This window comes from Pleurodeles waltl, chromosome 3_2 (assembly GCF_031143425.1).
Source record: "Pleurodeles waltl isolate 20211129_DDA chromosome 3_2, aPleWal1.hap1.20221129, whole genome shotgun sequence".
Classification (NCBI taxonomy): domain Eukaryota; kingdom Metazoa; phylum Chordata; class Amphibia; order Caudata; family Salamandridae; genus Pleurodeles; species Pleurodeles waltl.
In genome coordinates this window covers 130,907,530-130,926,140 of record NC_090441.1, presented here as the reverse complement: position 1 = coordinate 130,926,140, position 18,611 = coordinate 130,907,530, and the positions used below count along the sequence as shown (strand labels likewise).

At 43.6% G+C, this 18,611-nt stretch overlaps 1 protein-coding gene across 3 annotated transcripts in view; it reads left to right on the top strand.

The window, feature by feature from the left end:
- TXNDC17 (thioredoxin domain containing 17) overlaps nucleotides 1-11,847 on the top strand; it is an 86,818-nt gene extending 74,971 nt beyond the window's left edge. For all 3 annotated transcript variants that reach the window (XM_069226989.1, XM_069226988.1, XM_069226987.1), the window contains one exon: nucleotides 11,618-11,847. In XM_069226989.1, the coding sequence (XP_069083090.1) occupies nucleotides 11,618-11,666 (49 nt within the window). In that variant the 3' untranslated portion in view covers nucleotides 11,667-11,847. The remainder of the gene's footprint in view (nucleotides 1-11,617) is intronic.
- The last annotated feature ends 6,764 nt before the right edge of the window (nucleotides 11,848-18,611 follow it).

Below are 18,611 nucleotides of genomic sequence, written 5' to 3'. Positions count from 1 at the left end.
TGATATTCAAGCAGAATTTGATGCTGTGATATCAAAATGAATGCTCACAGCCTCATACTGCACATTCTGTCAGGTCCAGAGGTGTCATCCCTGCCCATTCGGGGCAGCCTATTGTTTACTCCTGGGGGGCACTTCACAACCATTCAGACCCATTTAAATACTAATTACTGTTCTGGCAGATGTGGAAGAACACATAGAAATGGTCACCCAGAGGCTTTAGGCAAGGAAAAGTGCTATGTCCGGAACGAAGAGCAAGAAGGACAAATGTTCTCAAATGTGGAGTTTATTTCGGAATCAACACCTACGACCTCGCAGCTCAGAGTCCGGCAACTGTCTGGCTTCAGAATGCCATGAAGTCATCCGAACTCCATGCGAGCAACGCTCTATAGAGGCCAATGCCCTCTCAAAACAAACTATAACAAAGGTACAATTTAAAACACAACACATCTCCCCCTTAAAGATACAAAACAACCCCCCAAATAAAACATCTTACCCAAATATACTTTAGACTGCAATACCATATAACTTATAATACAAATAAAATATTACATCATAATACATTGAAAATATTCCTCTACCTTCCTTAGTACATCACATATTGATTTAAATATTAAGTCTTCCAGCACATCTTTTAGGCCTATTCACAATACCTTCCAGATTTACACTTCCTTCAACATCGCCCACAACACCCGAAACATTCATGTCCCAAATACCCATACTCGCATTACCCTGCATCCTGTTATACTGTACATCTTCTCCTGAGCCCCTTCCAATATCACTAGATTGTCCAAGAATCAAATTTTCTCTGTCCTGTGGAAAACTGCCATGCCTCGCATTCTCACCCGACTCTCCCCCAAGGGCACCCCGTCAAGACCAATATCATTAGACCCGCTTCCAGCCCAAACACCTGAATATTGCATACCAGGAATCACATCTGTCACTTTAACCACACTCCTCTTATTCCACCATTTGCCACCCTCCACCATAACTGAATGTTTAGATACTTTCACGACCCTAGTTGTTGGGAAAAAAATGGACAGACCCTTACCCTGAGGTTTTTTCACTTTAATTACATCACCCACACCAAATTGAACCTCCTTAACTCTCTTGAGCTCGTCATACCTCAATTTGCTCCTGGCTTGTTGTCTATCCACCTTGTCCTTCACTTGACTAAAATCAGGAGATAATTCGTTACAAGAATTCCTGACTTTCAAAAGTACAAAGGGAGCTATACCAGTAGAAGAATGTGGCGTGTTGTGATAACACCAAATCCTTTCTGCTACCATCTCCCGTACATTTCTTCCCGTCCTGATGGCCAATTGTATAGTCTCCTTGACTAATCTATTTACTCTCTCAACAAGGCCGTTGCCTTGCGGACTATACAACGCAGTAGTAAGATGCTTGACATTAAGGGGGTCATTCTGACCCTGGCGGTCATCGACCGCCAGGGTCGACGACCACGGAAGCACCGCCAACAGGCTGGCGGTGCTTCCTTTGCTATTCTGACCGCGGCTGTAAAGCCGCGGTCGCCCAGCCGGGTCCGGCGGTTTCCCGCCGGATTTCCCCCGCCTGGGAGGGATTCCGACCCCCTTCCCGCCAGCCTGTTTCTGGCGGTTTTCACTGCCAGAAACAGGATGGCGGGAACGGGTGTTGTGGGGCCCCTGGGGGCCCCTGCACTGCCCATGCCACTGGCATGGGCAGTGCAGGGGCCCCCTAACAGGGCCCCAGCAGGATTTTCACTGTCTGCTTTGCAGACAGTAAAAATCGCGACGGGTGCAACTGTACCCGTCCCACCCCTGCAACACCGCCGGCTCCATTCGGAGCCGGCTTCAATGTTGCAGGGCCTTTCCCGCTGGGCCGGCGGGCGCTCTTTTGGCGGTCGCCCGCTGGCCCAGCGGGAAAGTCGAAATGGCCCCCGCGGTCTTTCGATGGGGGAAGTTTGGCAGGCGGCAACCGCCGCCCGCCAAACTCAGAATGACCCCCTAAGTCTTTTAAAAAATGTAACCATCTGGTACAATACAAATTGTACCCCATTATCTGTGACCAAAAACTTGGGAATACCTTCCCAATGAAAAATCTCTTTCGAAATTTGAATTACATTGGTGGTATTGGGTTCACTTGAAAACTTGTGTGAAACCCACTTAGAATGATAATCTACTACAACCAATACGTTTTTCTTTCCATCATTGAAACCCCCTATAGGACCAATAAAATCCATACCCAGCTTCTGCCATGGCTTATCAGGAAATGGCACAGGACACAAAGGCACTTCTCTCGTAAGCAAACTTTTACCTGCCCCCCCTCCAAGTGCAACAATTTTTAACTGCCAATTCCACCTCTGTATCCATACCTGGCCACCAATAATACAATCGCAACCGCTTCCTAGTGGCATGTCCTTTGTGAGCCAAATTTATCAATTTGTGCCTTAATTCAATAGGAGGTATCAATCGTTCCCCCCCTCATAACAAGGTCATCTTCCACAATCAATTCCTCCTTGACCTTGCTAAAAGGTTTTATTACATCAGGAACGCTATTCCCTGCAGGCCAACCCTCGCAAATATACTTTTTGAGAATTAACAAAGAATTATCCTCATTCATAGCCTCCGTCCATGCCTGTCTGGAAATGAATTCTCCAGAAACCAAAACACCATCAACCATCCCCACAACAACATCCTCCTCCTCCATTTGCTTCCCCTCAACATGACTGTAACCAGGACACCTGGAGAGGAAATCTACCCTGCCATTATTCTCTCCAGCAATATGCTTCATTTTCATGTTGAATTCATACAGTTTAGCCAATAATCTGGTCAATCTAGGACTAGTCTTATTAAAAACTTTATCATTCCACAAATAAACCAGAGGCTTGTGATCAGTTACCAAAGTAAATTCTCTCCCCCAAACATATGTCAAAAAGTGGTTGACACCCCAAACACAAGCTAACGTCTCCCTCTCTATCGTACTATAATTTACCTCGGCCTCAGAAAGACGCCTAGACGCAAATGCAATAGTGTGCTCTTTACCACCTACTATTTGACTTAAAACAGCTCCCAGGCCAATCCCACTCGCATCCACCGTAACAACAGAAGGTACGTCTTCATCGAAAGGATGAAGAGCAGGAGCCTCCATAATGAGAGTCTTGAGAGTTGAGAAAGCTTGTGTCTGTTCATCGTACCACTGAAATTTCTCACCCTTCCTCAACATCTTCCTTAATGGCTCAGTAAGATAAGCAATATTTTGCACAAATCGCGAGTAGTACTCACAAAGACCCAAAAAGGATTTCAACTGGTCTTTGTCCTTGGGAGATGGTGAATCTTCAATGGCCCTTAACACATCTTTCTTGGGTAGAATTCCTTGTGCACAAATCGTATGACCTAAATAATCAACCGACTCCACCATGAACCTGCATTTCTCCTTCCTTACTCTAATCCCGTGATCCTCTAGGATCCCTATGATCCTACCAAGCTTGAGTACATGTTCTTGAATTGACTCTGAATCTATCAGAATATCGTCCTGATATGCCAACACCCCAGGCACCTCCCCAAAGAACTGATACATTAATTTCTGGAAAACAGATGCTGCGGAAGCTAGTCCGAAAAGCATCCGCAAAAACCTGTAAGCCCCAAATGGTGTGACAAATGTCATAAGAGAATGAGACTCCCTACTCAAGTCAACTTGATGATAGGCGGACTTGAGGTCAATTGTGGAAAATACCTTCATATCCCCCAACCGTGCCAACAGATCCTGAATCTTAGGTAAAGGGAAACAATCAACCAAAATATTTTTATTCAAAGACCTCAGGTCCACACATAACTTCAAGTCCCCGTTTTTTTTAACTGCGACCACAATCGGAGAACCCCATTGGGATGAATCAGCCGGTTCAATAACACCCTCGTCACATAGTTCACGTTGATGTTCCTTCAACTTCCCTCTGATGCTCAAAGGCACATTACGCACTTTGTGCACCACAGGTACAGCATCAGGTTTGAGAATTATTTTATGATTGTATCCTTTCACCGAACCTAGCTTGTCCCTGAAAACCGCAGTATGCTTGTTGAAAACATCTTGAAGAGTGTCTAGTTATATCTCCACTTTCTCAATCAACATGATGGGTCGATCAGTACCTGGCCTTAGAATCATCCCAAACAGTCCTTGATCTTTCCACCCCAAAATATTGTACCCTCTTTTGGCCACATATACCTTGGTATTAATAGTTTTATGCTGATAGCAAACCTTCTCAAGAAAATACCCCATCATATCTATTTCTTCACCATCAAATGCCACTGTTTTTATGTCAGGAGCTGATAAGGGAAGGTTGCTCCAATATAAATAATAATTTGAATCAGACACAATTGTTATAGGTGAGCCTGAATCCACTGTAACACCCAGCATGACTTCCCCTATTTTAATTTCTCATACTGGATCCTTTAAAGATTTGCAACTAGAATTAAGATGAGACATCTCATCAACAATTAAAACACATCTTTTCATAAAATCCACCTCCCCTTCATCAACTTGCCTATCAATGGCTTGCTGATGTTCAACCAACATTACCTTTTGTGATTGTTTGCATACCTGGGCAAAATGACCAGTCCTCTTACATTTCATGCACACTTTCCCCAATGCAGGACAATTTGAGGAATTGGCCATATGCAACTTAGAACCACATCTTAAGCAGAGTAAAATTTTAGCATTGTTCTTCTTTAAATCAGGAGTACTTGACGCAACTGTCTTAGTTTTCTATAACACAATACCCACATTTTCTGCCTGACTTGCCTTCATTTTGTTTAACTCTTTGGAAGCTATCACTGAACACTCAATGCCTCTAGCAATTTCTAACATTTCACACAACGTTGGATTTCTACAACATAATATTTTTTCCTGAATCCTAGAATTGTAACAGTTCACCACGAGCTGGTCCCTAAGGTACTGATCCAAAGGTCCTAAAAATTTGCAAGTGGGCGCTAATACCCTAAGCTCAGCTACAAAATGATCAACTGACTTGTGCTGAAATTGCCTTCTTGTGAAAAATGTATGTCTCTCCACAATAATACTAAGGTCATCCTTTAAAATGATTTTCTATTCTTTTCACGGCTTCAGTAAAGACATCCCAACCATCACTAGATGAAGGTTGCGCATGGGGTTGGTGATCAAAAATCCTCTGACCCTCCGTACCAAGGCAATTATACAAGATTGCCTTCTTACGAACTGCGGAAAAGTTCACTCCATCAATCGCCACCAAATAACTTTCAAAAGACTTGAACCAGTGATGCCATTTTATCGTGGGAATGCCTGGTTCAGATAAAAATGCCACCGGTAAATTTACAGTTTGCGTAATGAAACAGTAATTTAGCAACCAAACATGCAAAGATCCTCTGCAGAAGAAACCGCTGAAGATAAGTGTGCGAATCACTGTACCAATTCGCAATATGGACTTTCTAAAATGTTGAAATGGCGTTCATTCTTCAGCAATAATCAGAATAAAAGTGTGCGAACAACTGTACACAGGTCCGCAAGTCCAGGGGTCTGTAGTCAGAAACTGAGGTTGCGTATGTGAATCACCTCACGTTGTAGTCAGCCAAAATTCAAAATGTAAGTGTGCGAATCACTGAAATTAGATCCACAAGATTAGAGATGCAGGAACTTTTCTACCAGATTCCCAGCTCATTGTCTTCAACATCAGAAATCTCGACTATGAACAGCATGCCACGTGAGATATTACCAAGGAAACGAAGGAAATAAGGAAAAGCACGTCAACACAGGCCCGAGTCACGTTTCCATGGAAACCAAAACGTGCTCAAACTGAGTTCCTTCGGAATGCAGGTGTCTGTAGCTAGGCAACAGAATGAAAAGCTGTGCCGTGCTCGAGCGCAGTTACCGGCCAGAAATTAAACTTTGGCGTTGAAGGCTTGAAACCAAGACAGTCTCCAATTTTCTTCCAAACACGTCTTGACTGCAATAGCATTCCAACCATGCACAAGATGTAAACTCACCGGAAGAACCAAAGGAATTGGAAGACAAAGGCTGCAAGAACATGAACTCAGGAAATGCGTCGCGCAGGTTCTACAGGTGTTGATGACACAACTCGTCGCCAATTTATGCTATGTCCAGAACGAAGAGCAAGAAGGACAAATGTTCTCAAATGTGGAGTTTATTTCGGAATCAACACCTACGACCTCGCAGCTCCGAGTCCGGCAACTGTCTGGCTTCAGAATTCCATGAAGTCATCCGAACTCCATGCGAGCAACGTTCTATAGAGGCCAATGCCCTTTCAAAACAAACAATACCAAAGGTACAATTTAAAACACAACAAAAAGCTAACTTTCTAAAAGTACCCGTTTCTTTAATATTTATCAAAAATACGACTTCACCTTAGAATTGGATTTTTAACAGCTAATAAAATAGTAGTTTAATTATTTTTCTAGTTGTGTCCTAGCATTATAACATTTATTAATGTAACCAAGTGTTTTCCTATGGAACTGGCTGCCTTGCTATAGTGAAAATAGCTTTTGGGGCTTTTTCACTGTAAGGACATGTTCAACATTAAATTCCTACATGTCCTACTTTTAAATACCATGGATCCTGCCTTATGGGCAATAAGGTCTACATAGTGCTAACTGATAAATATATAAAAGGAAGGTTGTGACCTGCCAAAAGGGGTTTTTGACAGGTTGAATTTGCAGTTTAGAAACTGTAATAGCAAGGCTGCAAATGGTAGGCCTGCAGTCATATTTGCACTGCCACTATAGTGGATAGCACATAGGCCCAGATTTATACTTTTTCACTCAAAACTGTGCTAACGTATTTTTGCATGAAAAAGTATACCGCCGGCTAGGTTAATTCCAAGATGCTGGCCAGTAAGGCCCGGCTAGTGTCATGAAAAAGGAGGCTAGCCAGGTGGGGGAGGCGTAGGGGGAACAGGAGGTTGTGCGTCAAAGGATGACGCTACTCTGGTTAGAGACATAAAAATGCCTCTAACCAGACTAGCGTCATTTTTTGACGTACAATCCCCATGGACATGACTCCTGTCATGACTTTGTAAAGACAGGAGTCATGCCCACCACCCCAGTGGCCATGTATGGGGGGGGCCCATGTTCGGCTCCCCCATGGCACTTTTAAAAATAATTGAAAATACTTACCTTACTTACCTGGGATGCGGTCACCCCCCCCCCCCCATCCTCTGTGTCCCTCTGGTGTGGGTGGGGGTGTCCCTGGAGCTAGGGAAGGGCACCTGTGGGCCCATTCCTTGGTCTCTGACAATGGATATAGGCCCACGGGTCCCCTAACGCATGCCGTGACCCAAGGGTTAAATAAGGGCGCTAAGCAAGCATAGCACCATTATTTAAGATCCCCTCCCCCGAGCATGATTTTAGCATGGGGATAAATATGGCTGTAAGGCCATATCGGTTTTTTTTGCATGGGAACGCCTACCTTTCATCTCATTGACGCAAGGTAGTTTCCCGCAATCAAAAAATGACTTTAACTCCAAAACTTTGCGCTAGAGGGGTTTAGCGCCAAAGTATAAATCTGAAGTTAGGTTTGCGCTAAATTTGCGTTAAAAAAATGACGCAAATTTGGCGCAAACAGAGTATAAATCTGGGCCATCGTTCCTCCAGTCCATTTGTGACATTTACCTTACAGGGCCTGGGTACTCCTAGTACCATATAAGAGGATAGTGCTAACCACAGTTCTTGAACCATGACCCACTTTTTAGTACGAAAAACATTTGCGACCCACCTAGCTTTATTGGACATGAGACAGGTGATTTTTTTTTATGCAGCTAAAGCATCTTGTGGTAGCGCATTGTTATTCGCAGACCGCACATTTTCCATTGAAATGGTCAATAAAATTGCATAGACATTCAGTTTTATAGATAAATCTATATTGCACGAAAATGAAAATGTGTGGAAATTACGCTTTCAGTGAATATTTATTATTCGTGCATCATCAAGTGTCTTGATTTTTTTCTGATCCTATTAAAATATTTGTTTTTACCACACTTCAGCATTTCAAACAAATGTACTTCGTTTTGCTTTCCTAACTGCTGAATGTGAACAGTTCAAGTACAGGTATTTACATTTTGTTTTTAGGATAAATTTACCATGTAAGGAATTGCCTTTTTTGTATGGTCACACCCAAGTTTTTTGACTGATGCTGTTGTTTTTTCGAATCTGAGAGTGAAATGAGGCCTGCTAACCAGACCTCGCTGCCAGAGCCCTGAACCTAAAGTGTATGATGAACTGGCTGTACCCAACTGAAAATGGCTAACTTACCCGTGAATCCCTAATAAATGGCATCCTGGTACCCAAGGAATGTTAGTTGGAGGGGTATGCCAGGGCTTGCAGCACTGGTTGTCCCACAGGTAAAATGAGTCCCCCAATCCACCACTCCAGACTGGTAGAGCAGTCCCATACTGATAAACTGACTTTTCCATTCAAAGCAATTGCAAAACCACCACTTCCCCAGTGCTGCTGTGTAGGTTACTCCTCTGGCAGACCTACCAAGCCCTAAAGGCAGAGTGCAACATATGACACAGGCAGGACAGGCACTTTACATGTCCTGACAGTAAAACATGCAAAACTAATGATTTACTGTGGAAAGACTTGGTCGCCCAATGTGCAATTACATGGTTACATGCTGACTCCTCAGCTGTGCTAACTCCTGAATGGTGCGACCAAGGGGGGCATTCCAAGATATCAATTAACTTGCTTAATTAAGCCCAACTTGTATCTCAATTTGAAGTTAATCTAATTTATTACAGTGTGCAGCTTTGGCAAAGCTGCCACTTTGTTGCCTTTAAATCTCCTGTGCCCTTCCAGGCACACATGGAGACTGTTCCCTTTCTGCCCTCCTGGAAAGATGTGCTAACAACCAGACCTTAGTTCTTGACCAACTTGGAAGAAGGACAGACAAAGGACTGCCCTGCTGCACTGGGGGACCAGTGAAGAGGCTGCACCATCAAAGACTTTGCCTGCTGTGCCTGGTGGCTAACGAAGAGAGGTACTGTGTCTGCTGTGTCCTGCTCAAGGAGAAGCTGTCTCCAGAGCCCAGTCAAGTCAAGAGACTCCAAGGGCCAGCCGACTAGCCTCCTTTTTGCAGCACAGGAACACAACAGCTGAAGAACCCCACTAGAGCAAGTCAGTAGCCCAAAGTCTTCACATTGCTATCACGCCGCCATGCAGCACTTAGGTCCAATACCCAATGCACAGAGTTGCACCCAATTTCAGGAGTGCTGCTGGAGAGTTGCTGGGACTCTCACAGGGTGAGTTATAGACCCAGGAAGGATTGGCATATTAATGCGACACCGGGTGACTGGTAGTCCAGTAGCGATTGGACTTCGGCCAGACCAGAGAGGACCTTTTGAGATGTTGACTCTGCAACAAGGGGCCCCTCACCATCTTCATGAACTAAGGAAACCCTACAGGAAGACCTCTGTCAACTGCATCACATCCAAAGCATCCTTGGAGCATCTTCAGCATTCTTCATCCCTTACATCAGGAACACTACGTAGGAATCCATTACAATGCAGATAAAGTGCCTGGAACATTTGGAAAACTGCTACTTTGTGAAGGTAACTGTTCTTAAGGACACTGACACCCAAGATTTCTTTGAAAAAGCTTGTATCAAATTTGTTGTCTTTGCCAAGGCTTGTTTGCGGTTGAGTAAAATTGCTTTTATTATAGCTTGTAAATTCTATATCTCCGGAATACACCAGTGGATCTTTTTATATATGGAAAAATGAATGGAGAAAATGTGTTTTGGGACCCCCTTTTTCTTTTTTTAAATAAATTGGTGTTGAATGTTTTGTGTTGTGTCAATTTCTTCTGCAATTGTTTTGGTGCTGTTTAAATGCATTACACGTGTTCCTCTGGGTAAACCTTGTTGCTCGGTGCCCCAGCTACCCAGGGATGAGCTGAGGGTTTGACAGACGAAACCTAAGAGTCCTAAAGGGATTTGTAAATGTATTACAGGGGGAGGTTCACAACCACACCATATAATACACTGCATTTCCTCACAGACATCTTTCAGCTTTCCTTTCACACATCAGGTACCCCGGCAGGATTGTCATAAAAGTACCTTCATTTATCTTTCTCTGACTGCAGTGAGAGGAACTCTGTAAACATCAGTCTCCCTGTTAAAACATAAGCAGCAGAAGACACAGCCCAATATCTCACATCTGTGTATGAAGTGCAGCAAAGGTGACACAATACAGAATTTAAAGGCATCTTCATTTATTGCCTGGACTTTGGTGACCCCCAGAAATCAGCTTGCAAGAGTCTAGTGGGTAGTGGCCCACAGTCTGGGAAACACTGCTAGGGGTTTAAAAGTAAGTTAAATATGCTGATCAGGATTATGCCAACTTCACCATTTTGGAAGGGTGAGAACAATAACTCTTACTCTAACTAGAAGGGGTAAAATGCACAGTGTTCTACATCTACCAAAAGGTAAAAAATCAGGGATGATCATATAGAAAGGGATTTTTTTTACAGTTCATGAGATGAGGTGTGGATCTTGTGGAGTCTGATCTTTGCAGGGTCCAGAATGATATATATGACCTTTCTTTCAGATGCCCAGTACCATTTGGTCATGTTCCAATTGGTGTCAAAAACATTGGGACATGTTCCAACCTCTGTAGAGTCCTAAGAGTGGTCTGACTCTCCTGATCAAATGTTCCCTTCTTTTGGAAGGGAATATAGGGCCAGATGTAGCAAGCAGTTTTGCCCATTCTGTGTCTATGGGAAAATGTGTTCGTACATATGGCCCATAGTCCCTTACTTGTTGCTGCAACAAGATACTAACTAATTCCCCTCTACGAAGGAACTGTTAGCTAGGTTGCCCATGTTAGTTTGTTTGTCGTAGGAGGGCATCAGACATTCGGTGCTGAATGTGTCAGCCAGAGTGCTTACCCAAGATGTGGTAACATTTACAATTGTCAGGAGGATGTAACCCAATATCCAGATGATTTTCTACCTGACTTTTCTTGCCACCCCAAACCTGTGTGTTTTAAGCTGTATTAAGGACTACGAGAATACAACTTCTTACATAAGGTCATCAGGGGGTCTATCAACTCCTCAGTACTCTTGGAATCCCTTTTAGAGTGATTTCATCATCACCCGTATAGCAATAGGTTGAGTAGATTATTGGGTGGGTAGATATAAGCTGATATTCTTAGTTCCATCTCTGGAGCCCCTTCAGCCAGGGAAGCCATGGTGTCAAAGGCTTTTTCTCTGGGAAGCTGGATGGAAGGCATCATGGAGGTTGTTGAAAGGTCCAATGGCTCAACATTCAAGAGATCCTATTTCAAGCCAGTGGTAGGGGTAGCTTCCTGGTTAATAGGCAAGCTTTGAATATGCATTTCCTACTAATGTACAAGATAGTTTATATTACATTAACATCAGGATTATCCCATATGGCAGGGAAATAAGTTCTACAGACAACCTACCTCAAAGAATGCAACGTATGGCATAAGTAGGGGATCTTTTAGGGTTTTTTGAAAGGTAGTAAGAGCATTATTAGAATCCATTGTTGTGCTGTTTTTGATATAATAGAATTTAATCTTTTAGAACTGAAACCAATGTTTTAACGCCCTTTTCTATTATTTTGTTTCTTTGTGACACAGGAGCGAAGCCGAAGGAGGAATAAAGTGTACAATTAAGTCAAAAATATAACAGGGCGGCTATGTATAAAAAAAAAACCTCAGGGCTTCTCATACGACTTTACTGTGATTGGATCAACTTGTTTGTTTCCTGTATCTAATTTTGGAGAAGCCTGGTAAATGTAGTCATTGTTAACTTTCTGTAACGTTTTGCAGAAAACTGCTGAGTTGAAATAAACAAAGTATGCATCATCCTTTCCGCTGTGTACATAATAGAATAGAAATATTTCTTTATGTTAGCTAGACCATCTTTCATTCTCGTCAGTATGACAAGAAATTGCCAAATTTCAATCACAAGCAGATAACTGAAACTTTATATAAATATATACTTATATATTCACTGAAAAAACAGGTCAAAGGGGAGTTATGAGTAGGCTTTGTAATAATATAAAAGCTAATGTTTAAGAACCAAAAAGCCACTGAAATTCACCAGTTATACATAACTGATGTAAGTATAACTTGAGTCCCCCTAGATTTGAGATGTCTTCAATGATGTGATTTAACAAGTCATAAGTGATGTTTATTGTGAAGTCATAAGCAGTGCATCTTAAGAGTAGAATTTTTATTGATTTCGCATGTTTGAACCAGAACCCCAACTGTGCACGGCCTTTGGCTTGCCTCCCTAATCTCAGCAGCGATGTCTCAGCAGAGAGGCCAGTCCCTATCAACATCCTACTACACACACCCATCATCCAAGAGAGAGATCTAAGGATAGGGGCCAGCCTTTCCCCCCACCAAATACATGTACCCGTCATGAAAGTGAGTGCTCTCAGCAGAGAGGCCAGTACCTCCACACACTATACTGTGCACACCTGTGATCTGAGAGAGGTTGCAGTGTGGAGTCCAGTTTCTTCCTGCACCCAAGTACCCATACTTTTCATCCAAGAGAGAGTTCTCAGTGTTGAGGCCAGTCCTTCTCCACATTGTACTGTTCATCATTGCTATCCTGAGGAGAGGTCTTAGTTGACTGGCCAGTCCCTATTATACCCTACTATGTAGAGTGGTTATCCAGTGGTTGGGTGTTTTTGAAGAGTCCAGTGTCTCCTCACTCCCCACTACATACTTCTAAGATACTGTGGAAAGATGGGACTGGAGTGGTTACTTTTTCCTAAAATCTTAGGAGAAGGAAGTAAAAGCTGTAAGTACTGTAATAAAGGAGAGTGCACATTATATGACTTAAAAAACTTTACGTTCTTGCGAGATCGTGGAAAAACAAGGGTGGTAGAGAATATTGTTTATAGAGAAAGCTGTCAGTGCACAGGCATATGTGTTTGAATGGTCTACTACCCACACTGTAGGATAAAGACCTGTTGTTCATAAAAAACACACTAAGGCCCTCATTATGACCTAGGCGGGCGGCTTCCGCCGCTCGCCAAGATCTGACCGCCGGGCGGCCGCCAATGCGGCCACACTCCTGCCGCGGTCATTATGAGATCCCCGCTGGGCCGGCGGGCGGAAACCTGGTTTCCGCCCGCCGGCCCAGCGGGGATCTCGGCCGCAACACAGGAGCTGGCTCCAAATGGAGCTGGCGCAGTTGCGGCCATGCGACGGGTGCAGTTGCACCCGTCGCGCTTTTCACTATCTGTTATGCAGACAGTGAAAAGCTGCATAGGGCCCTGTCAGGGGGCCCCTGCACTGCCCATGCCAGTGGCATGGGCAGTGCACGGGCCCCGCAAATCCCCGTACCGCCAGCCTTTTCCTGGCGGTTCAAACCGCCAGGAAAAGGCTGGCGGTCGGGACTCGTAATCCCCTGGGCTGCGCTGCAAGCAGCACTGCCCAGGCGGATTATCACCGCCGGTGCAAATGTGGCGGGAAACCGCCGGCCCCGGCGGTGCGACGGGATTGCACTGCCAGCCTGTTGGCGGTGCAATCGCCACAACAGCCCTGGCGGTCTTTGACCGCCAGGGTTGTAATGACCCCCTAAATGTTTGAGCTTGCAAAACTCTTGTGGGACACAGAGAAATACATGGCTGAAGGTAGGCGTTTTGGTGCTCCCATACTCGTGAGAGCCTTGCAGGATTGTTAAAAAAAAAGTAGTGGGGTAGACAAAATCTGTCTCGAGGTTTTAGTTGAGACTGGTGTGTGTGTGTGTGTGTGCAGACTATAGAGAGGAGGTAGCTTAGGGATAACTACAGTGAAGAAAATAAATGTATATTATTTTAAACTAATTTTTACGATCCTGCGGGACTCTTGTGAATAGTAAAATGGAGTAGATGAGTTCTCCATACACTCCATTAGTTTTAATGCATATTCTGGTGCCTGTTGCTAAGAGAAGGTGTGTATGAGATAAGTACTGCGATGAGTAGAGGATTAAGTTTTATTGGGGTTGCATGGGAAATTACTGGGCCTGCCATGATGTGTTTTACGATTCTGCAAGACCCTCCCAAGATCCTAATGGGGAGAAGTTAAAAAAACAGGGGAAGGCTCATCCAACCATTTTATTACATAGTTGGAGAAATGCTGTAATGTGATTGGGTGCAGAACCAGAGATAGCTCAGTTTGCTTGAAAGAGAAGGAAGTCTCTGAGTTGTGCTCAGCAGAAGTTAATTGATGTGGCGTTGAAAATGACTGGTGTGGTTACTTGTATTTAAGTAAGAACTCCAAGTTCAGGTGGTGTGTAGCCATTTTAGTCACAGCTCCATGCACATTATTTTAACTTACTAGTCCTGCAGCTGTGCACTTTAACCTAGATATATTTTATTCAACTTTGCTTTATTATTGTTACAATAGCCACGTTTATGGTCTTGTTTTATTTCGCTCTATCGAACAGTTTTTGCCTAGGCCAGCACTCTGTTCTTAAACAAGACATTCTTGCTCACTCTGTGCCTCTTCCAAGGCTGCAGAAAGATAGGTTGCCGGTCAACGTGGTATAAGTTTAGTCTCTGACATTCATAGAACATAAACATGTTTACGTAGGGACATTTTCTCAGAACATCAGCTGTTTTATTATAAAAACTCTTCCCTGTCCCTTACACGTTAGAGGGCGATTCCAGCCAGAGAACCACAACTGTATGCTGATTGCTGAATGCTTCGCTACAAGCTGCTGTTGCAGACTTCAGGCCTTTGCTCAGGTATGGGGGATGAAGTCTTCCCAGAGGAAGCTGAAGGGCAGAATTAGAGCTTAACACGCTGTGCTCTATTATAGCCTAGGTAGGAAGTAGTCTATTGACTCTAGTGACAACATGGTAGTGTTATTTCTATGCTTTACTCTCCTCGTCACAATTTTAATCTTATTATGTTGTGTCGTCCTGGTTATTGCAGCTCACGCCTTGTTATCTAAGATGCAGTTGCTTCATTAAAACCTTATTGAAACATATACTGCCTCTGTTTGTCATTGTGGTTATGAGACTAATGTACCTGAGAGAAACGGATGAGACTTGAGTGACCACCGCTTCCCTGAGAAACCATTTATGTCATGCTCTCAGCTGCCCAATCATCCCTGCCCTTGGGTAGAGATGAGGCACTGCTAGTTAGCCAGAGCAAAACCCAGATTGGAGCGACAGGTGTCGCCTTCAGTGGGTCAGACTCAGTCTCCCACACCGCAGGCGATTCTGCCACTCGAAACCCAGTAGTCTCGTTAGAATAACGAGAGCTTGCGCGACATGGTGCCGCCAACGTTTGGTCAGGCTCTAATTTTCGGGTCCTCCTGAGTATCTCCGTCTCATTATATACAATGACACCTCAGTACTATATACGGAGACGTCCATGGTATTGAGGATTTCCTCCTCAGCTAAGTAGGCTATCCTATCTGAAGCTGGAGGTTGTTCAAGCTTGAACTCTAGAAGGAAAATCCCTACTTGGTGTGCCTTCTCTGAACAAATTTACCATCTACTATGGCAAATCCACAACAGGTAGCAATTGCAGTTAATATGAGACAACCCCTCAATACACATTTACTGGCAAATGGCCTAACGGCCCAGGGGGGTCCAGTCACATTTGTTGTTGACGCAGATGCAGCTTATAGAACAGAACTCTTCTATTCTTGGGTCACAGTTCCAGCAGTTGATGGGAATACAAATAAATTTAATCACCATACACTTGCAAACGTCCCTGGACCATGCAGAGCATCTGCATATTTAGAAATACTTTTATCTTATCAAGAACATAATAATTGGCTTGATGGCACCCTACCCCACACAATATTACCAGTTAGGTTAAGTCCTCTAAGTAATGATGGTCCTGCCTGGCCTTTATTGACCACTTATACACCACACCCTGCAGTAGCAAATTTATCAGTAGCTGAAGTCCGTCGCTTATATACTGAACTACCGGCAATATATAGATGATTAGTACAGTTTGTAATGCAAACATTAATACAAACCCAGCACGTGCTGCTCCAGTGCAACCACATGCAGTGACGCCAGGTAATAACCCTGCAACTGTACATTCGATTATGGGTAAAGTACCTGCCAAACGAGAGGAAACTTCGTTTTGGCTAGCTCAAAAAATAAACGCACTGGAAGCAGTATTTCCCTATACGGGACCTCAGGATAAACATAGAATTTTAACAATGTGCTTGCCATTTGGGTGGTCCCCACAGTAGATAACTGTAATACATGGGGTACGGTGTGTGCCGCGCTCTACACTACCGCACACGGTACTCCGACACTTGGCAACTGGCCAGAAGTGTTGAAACAAATTCAAGATGAATACGGGGCTGCCCCAGCCCTAGACTTGTGGATGCAATTAATGGGCAATTTTGCGACGGTATCCTCAATCATTTTAAGTAACCTTAAAGGGGAAGCAGTCGCACTAGCAATGCGCATGCGGCTCCGGGATGTTCCTCAACAGGCTCAAGAACGCAAGCTGTCAAAGATTATTGCTGAGACCTATTCTAGTATTGGTCGAGATAGTCTAGGGGCCAGACCAACTAAACTACATTTCCAGGGCAAATCTAATAAATATTTTTCCAAGCAAGCTCCTGAGGGTAACAAGAAACACTGGGATAAAAATAAAAATAAACTCTTAAAAAAGAAAGGGGAGAATCTCCGCGTACGGAGAGCCTACAGAATAGATATAATCTCTGAAATAGAGATAATATAAAAACACCTGATAGATATCAATATACTGATACACGCTAGAGTCGTTCCTTTCAGGACTCATCGGAAAAATGCAGTGAGAGAGGTGGGTGATCAGAGCGAAGAACAGAGTACATGAAACCGGGACTGGCATCACAACGCTCATCGGAGGTTTCTGTTAAAAAGGAAGAGAAACCTCCCCAACAAAAGCCCCAATTTAAAAAGAAAAAGGTGGCAGCAGTTGCAGTTCGACATGCCACTCAAGAAGAGGGTCCTCTTGAAGAACAGGAAGTGGGCACTAGCACTGTTAGACAGCGCGGCAGAGGTCACAATAGTTTGCTGGAGTTTTCTAGAGCATCTGGAGGTGAAAGCAACTAATGACTTTCTACAAGTAGAAACTGTGGACAAGCGTGTCTCCACACCTGATAGGGTGTATAAAGTAACGCTGCAGTTAGAAGGAGACATTGAACGCACAATAGACAAAATCTTTTGGGATCATGTAGTAAATATATATGATGTTTTATTGGCCGAACAAGATTGGCCACCAGAATTTGTCCATACCTGCCCATATGGGGAAGATGTTATTAAACATTCTTTCTCGCCCCTTGTTCTGGAGAAACTAGCTGAATCCTACGCCATCGATTGGGCATTGGCACAGACACCCGCGTTATATCGCAACCACGTAGGATGGGATAAAGAATCCCCCTACCACGTAATACCTATTAAAAATCAACCCCAACTTCAACCTCAATATCCAATAAAACATGATGCAAAAGTACCCATGAGAGAAATACTCACACAACTGGAGTACCAGGGCATAATTGAACCCTGTGTCTCCCTAATGAATAATCCTTTATTCCCAGTAGCTAAACCGGACCATTCATACAGGATAGCCTTAGACTACAGACACTTAATCAGTCCTACACGCACATAGGCTATATAAAACTCACATAGCACAGCACTGATGAACAACATAGTGCGTAAAAGATACAAAACAACACTGGACATTTCCAATGGTTTCTTCTGTCAGAATATAGCGCCTGAGAGTAGAGACTTAACAAGTTTCAGCGCACTAGGCTCTCAGAAAAAAATCGGTTGTTTACCCCACGGGTACAAGAACAGTCCAGGACTGTTTGCAGCTCGTGTGACTGCAATTTTGCATGACATTGATGCTCAAGCATTGTCCTATGTAGATGATATCTATCTTACAGATGATGAATTACTACAACATTTAAGACAGGTAGACTGTATCGTTGTGGGATTTGCTGAATTTCAAATTACAAATTCAACTTAAAAAAACAAAAATAGCCCTCCTCAGCGTCCTGTTTTTAGGATATGAGCTATCGAGTGAAGGAAAGAGCCTAGCGCCACAATTCTTAGAAAAATGCGCACAATTACAACCTCCAAATACGATTAAAAAAACTCCAATCTCTATTGGGCTTTCTAAATTTTGGCAGATCTTACATTCCAGATTATGCTTCATGCATAAAATCATTATATGACTTAATACGTCCGGATTTTTCTAGTAAATTTTGGACAATCAAACACACGTGTGCTCCGAGACCTGCAGACAGACATGCTTGCAGCACAACATCTACACATGAGGGACAACAAAACACATTTGGTCATCAGAGTAATTGCTGGTGCCATTGGTTTCACCTATGTGACATTTAAGGAGGGTGAGACAGTCCCGATTGCATACAAATCACATTTGTACTCGGCAGCAGAACAGCGCTTTGCTCCCACTGAAAAAATTCTTACTGCTGTTCAGATGGCTGTCATTAAAGAAAGACCTCTAGCCCAGGGCAAACGCATCATTGTCGTTTCCCCAATCCCAGCCCTAGAGGCTGTCACAAAAGCCAGCGTTCCTAACGCAAAAGCCTTACATCCACGTTGGATACAATGGGCCATGTCTTTGACAGCCACTGATGTAGATTACA